Consider the following 5,243-nt stretch of genomic DNA (forward strand, 5'->3'; position numbering starts at 1 on the left):
ATCACAACAGAAATCCTTTGCTACATCTGATTTCAAAGGTTGGTTATAAATTGGTGCATTTGATACCATGGTTTCATGGGAGAAACCATTGAGGTAGTAAAAGAGAAGGCTTTCTATTTTGAAAGTTGGAGGGAAAGATAAAAAACTTGGTACTTTCAGAATAGCCTTACGAATGCTATGTTGAGATTGGAGAGGGAAAAAGCTAGGAAAAGGGTGATATTTTTGAAAAGGCTAAGAATGGCGGGCTGTGGGCGCATGGAACCACCCAGGGCAAACTTATCACAGGGGCTGTCTCCATTCCTGTGATCGGTGATGCAGACAATGGGTATGAAAATGCAATGAATGTGAAGAGGACTGTGAAAGGCTATATACAAGCAGGATTTGCGAGAATTCTAATAGAAGATCAGGTCTTCAAAACTTGGGCTGCAGCAAAAGTGATAGCCTGATTAAAAGGTTTTAGTGTCTCTACTGTGCGCCTAGCTTTACCAGACACAGGTTTGATATCCTATGGGGAGATGGTAGTGCAGGGCAGATCGCCAATGGCTATGCTCCTATGCTGGATGGCCATACCTCGCACATTGCGGTCAAATTGAGAGATTTGGACCAAGATCGACGGCGGTCTGGCAAGGAGCTCGAGAAGGAGCCGAAGTTCCGGAAGAACGGTGATGCTGGTTTTGTGAAGATGATCCCCACCAAGCCCATGACTGTGGAAACCTTCTCTGAGTACCCGCCTCTCGGGCGCTTTGCTGCATACTGAAAACTAAATCCAGAAGCTCCAGTCAGATTATATGTATTATCGTGAGGCATCATCCTGCTTTGAAGCAATAGGATAAGATGTGGTTTGCTGATGTGATCAGATCCTATATAGAGTACCAGAGATAGAACAGGGACTTTCTGATGTTGTGAAATCAAAAGTCACCGTTAGTTTCACTCCTCATCTGATGCCCATGAGTCGAGGAGGAGAAATTTGTGGTTGTTTTTCCCAAGGGTGTTATTTCACAGACACGAAATGTTCGAGGTTCCAACTATTGCCATATCAATGTGTTTGAGGACCGGTTGCCAGGAAGGGCAATTATCATTTCTGTGATTGATAATCTTATCAAAGGCGCATCACGACAGGCATTGCAAAATATGAACTTGCTTATGGGTTACCCAGAAGACACTGGGCTTCTACAACAGCCAATGTTTCCTTAAGGATGTTGGTTCGTTTACATTCAACCAAAACTGCGATGATGTTGCAGAAGTGGCTGAAACCAGTTTATATACCACCAGTGGAGGCATAGCTGATGTCCTTGGCGTGATATCAAAGACCTGCTAAAAGTGTATGGAACAATCAAGTTTGTAGAATATAATTATGGTCAACCATTTGGATTTGTCCGATTTGAGAATGCTGAAACCGTGTACTTTTCACTGGAGGTGAGGACTGCACTGTGAGAGCATGGGATACAAGAACAGCTGAGCTTGCTCTGAAAATATCTGGTGCTCATTCCAATTGAATCAGGGGGCTGAGTGTATTAGATTCAAGTCATACAGCAGAAGTGTTTCCATTCTCTGCTGTCCACTGCTATTGTCTTCTCCTGTGGCAATCTCTTGCTGAAATTTGAATGCTGTGAACAGCCTTGAACCGTGCTGAATGTTGGGTAGACTTATAGGTTGATTGCTCAATGATTAGATCGAGAAAAGGCTCAGAATTGTTGCCCAGCAGAACTCTTCAAGACACTTCAAGCCTATGTGCCAAAGGCATAACTATCTTCAAACACCTGAATGTAAAACAGTTTATGTGATACTACAGATTTTTCTGAACATGGACCTCATGTAATTTACTTGACAAGGAATATAGTGAACTTTGGCATCAAAAATTCGATTTCTTCTTGTTAGCCTCTTTCCTTGTTGCAACTTGAACTCCGTGTTCAGCAGCCCTTACACGAAATCTACGACATTTTGTGCTGCTGCACATCCGAGCCGTAAACACCTCAATTTTTGTTGTGCATTAGTGTTATCTTTTCACGTGTGATTTATTGTGTGTGATTGATGCATTAAGATAATCCGTCCTTTCAGTATGCGCACCCAATGTACATACTCCACTTATGTGTTTGTGTTTGTGTGTGTTTCAGTTTGTATGCATGTTGTATGTGTGATAGAAAAATATGAAAAACTGATGCCAAAGGACATTATCAAGCTGATAATTTCAATGATGATCTCCAAGAAAAGTGCAGGAAATCGTGGAATCAAATGAGGTGGATGGGGGAGATGAACCAGAGAGCTTTGTGACATCGAAGGTCATTGAAGCATTGAATCAGATCATGCTATCGTGCTATTTTTCTGATGCTTGTGGTTCATGTCATCCATGGCTGAACTTATAGACCTTGCTTTCATTGGATCACAACAGAAATCCTTTGCTATATCTGATTTCAAAGGTTGGTTATAAATTGGTGCATTTGATACCATGGTTTCATGGGAGAAACCATTGAGGTAGTAAAAGAGAAGGCTTTCTATTTTGAAAGTTAGAGGGAAAGATAAAAAACTTGGTACTTTCAGAATAGCCTTACGAATGCTATGTTGAGATTGGAGAGGGAAAAAGCTAGGAAAAGGGGGATATTTTTGAAAAGGCTAAGAATGGCGGGCTGTGGGTGCATGGAACCACCCAGGACAGACTTATCACAGGGGCTGTCTCCATTCCTGTGATCGGTGATGCAGACAATGGGTATGAAAATGCAATGAATGTGAAGAGGACTGTGAAAGGCTATATACAAGTAGGATTTGCGAGAATTCTAATAGAAGATCAGGTCTTCAAAACTTGGGCTGTAGCAAAAGTGATAGCCTGATTAAAAGGTTTTAGTGTCTCTACTGTGCGCCTAGCTTTACCAGACACAGGTTTGATATCCTATGGGGAGATGGTAGTGCAGGGCAGATCGCCAATGGCTACGCTCCTATGCTGGATGGCCATACCTCGCACATTGCGGTCAAATTGAGAGATCCGAACCAAGATCGACGGCGGTCTGGCAAGGAGCTCGAGAAGGAGCCGAAGTTCCGGAAGAACGGTGATGCTGGTTTTGTGAAGATGATCCCCACCAAGCCCATGACTGTGGAAACCTTCTCTGAGTACCCGCCTCTCGGGCACTTTGCTGCACACTGAAGACTAAATCCAGAAGCTCCAGTCAGATTATATGTATTATCGTGAGGCATCATCCTGCTTTGAAGCAACAGGATAAGATGTGGTTTGCTGATGTGATCAGATCCTATATAGAGTACCAGAGATAGAACAGGGACTTTCTGATGTTGTGAAATCAAAAGTCACCGTTAGTTTCACTCCTCATCTGATGCCCATGAGTCGAGGAGGAGAAATTTGTGGTTGTTTTGCCTAAGGGTGTTATTTCACAGACACGAAATGTTTGAGGTTCCAACTATTGCCATATCAATGTGTTTGAGGACCGGTTGCCAGGAAGGGCAATTATCATTTCTGTGATTGACAATCTTGTCAAAGGCACATCAGGACAGGCATTGCAAAATATGAACTTGCTTATGGGTTACCCAGAAGACACTGGGCTTCTACAACAGCCAATGTTTCCTTAAGGATGTTGGTTCGTTTACATTCAACCAAAACTGCGATGATGTTGCAGAAGTGGCTGAAACCAGTTTATATACCACCAGTGGAGGCATAGCTGATGTCCTTGGCGTGATATCAAAGACCTGCTAAAAGTGTATGGAACAATCAAGTTTGTCGAATATAGTTATGGTCAACCATCTGGATTTGTCCGATTTGAGAATGCTGAAACCGTGTAATTTTCACTGGAGGTGAGGACTGCACTGTGAGAGCATGGGATACAAGAACAACTGAGCTTGCTCTGAAAATATCTGGTGCTCATTCCAATCGAATCAGGGGGCTGAGTGTATTGGATTCAAGTCATACAGCAAAAGTGTTTCCATTCTCTGCTGTCCACTGCTATTTTCTTCTCCTGTGGCAATCTCTTGCTGAAATTTGAATGCTGTGAACAGCCTTGAACTGTGCTGAATGTTGGGTAGACTTATAGGTTGATTGTTCAATGATAGATCGAGAAAAGGCTCAGAATTGTTGCCCAGCAGAACTCTTTCCAGCTGAACTCTTCAAGACACGTCAAGCCTATGTGCCAAAGGCATAACTATCTTCAAACACCTGAATGTAAAACAATTTATGTAATACTACAGATTTTTCTGAACATGGACCTCATGTAATTTACTTGACAAGGAATATAGTGAACTTTGGCATCAAAAATTCGATTTCTTCTTGTTAGCCTCTTTCCTTATTGCAACTTGAACTCCGTGTTCAGCAGCCCTTACACGAAATCTACGACACTGGCTTGACCTTCTTATCGACTGTTTTATACTTTGTTTCTACTCTTGCTTAATCCTTGATTGGCTGTCCAAAAGCTTCATAATCTGCAAATTCTTGAATTATGTCATACATATCCAATGTACATATCTGTATGGACAAATTTTCAGCTTGATTTTCTACATGAACGGCTGTATAAATTTCAGCCATTGTATCATTATAATTCAGCCCATAAAATAGTCCTGAAATTTCTTCATCTTTAGGTAAAACATCAATTTGCTTCAGCTCTTGCTCCATATGACTTAAATACTTTCTTTTAGCCCTGTTCATGGCTGAAAACTGTTTATAACAGCCCTACACCATTGGTTGAAAGAACCTGCAAATCAGCTTTTGGCCTTGCCTCCTTCATATGTGGAGGCAATTTTTTGTGACATGATGCATTGCCATAGCCTCCACTTATAGCAGCGCTACCTGAAAACCCTTAAATTATCGGGCATTAGGAGGAACAGGATGATCTCTCAATCGATCCCTATTCCGGTGGTGATTAACATAGACAGTTAGGAATCGAACAGCTTTATCATTATCCTTGCTTCTTATCCGAGCATATGATGAACCATCATCAAGAGCCTTTGTCTCTAAATGAGACTCGAAAATAAATGGTTGTCCAAGAATGATAGGATAACTGCAGGATTCTTGAACAAAGAAATGAAATTCATCTTTTACATTACCAATAGTAACTTGTACATAAGAACATGCTGCATAAAGATCGCCAGAAGAGTTATTGGCTGCCTTCATGCGCCATCCTGGGTCCACATCAATGGGCCATCCACCATTCTCATAGAGACTTCTTGACATAACATTAATTTCCGAACCATGGTCTATAAGGGCAATGCATGGAGTTTCTTTTTCACCGATTTTAACAACAGTTTTAGTA

General features: G+C 41.7%; 1 protein-coding gene across 1 annotated transcript; it reads left to right on the forward strand.

Annotated features, from left to right (window-relative positions):
• The first annotated feature begins 237 nt into the window (after window positions 1-237).
• LOC148018875 (uncharacterized) lies at window positions 238-3,136 on the forward strand. Its single transcript, XM_087701272.1, has 5 exons — window positions 238-302; window positions 481-748; window positions 858-920; window positions 1,003-1,184; window positions 2,860-3,136. The coding sequence occupies exons 1-5, from the start codon at window positions 238-240 to the stop codon at window positions 3,134-3,136; spliced, it is 855 nt and encodes a 284-aa protein (XP_087557398.1).
• The last annotated feature ends 2,107 nt before the right edge of the window (window positions 3,137-5,243 follow it).

This window comes from Lygodium microphyllum, chromosome 20, assembly GCF_053477565.2.
Source record: "Lygodium microphyllum isolate KBCC chromosome 20, Lygodium_microphyllum_v1.1.10, whole genome shotgun sequence".
NCBI lineage: Eukaryota > Viridiplantae > Streptophyta > Polypodiopsida > Schizaeales > Lygodiaceae > Lygodium > Lygodium microphyllum.

Excerpts from the sequence above, each read along its gene's own strand:
- LOC148018875 (XM_087701272.1), top strand. The coding sequence starts at position 238 with ATGGCGGGCTGTGGGCGCATGGAACCACCCAGGGCAAACTTATCACAG. Across the intron at positions 749-857 it reads CGCCTCTCGGGCGCTTTGCT|ATCCTATATAGAGTACCAGA; the intron begins GCATACTGAAAA and ends TGATGTGATCAG. Across the intron at positions 921-1,002 it reads TTGTGAAATCAAAAGTCACC|ACACGAAATGTTCGAGGTTC; the intron begins GTTAGTTTCACT and ends GTTATTTCACAG.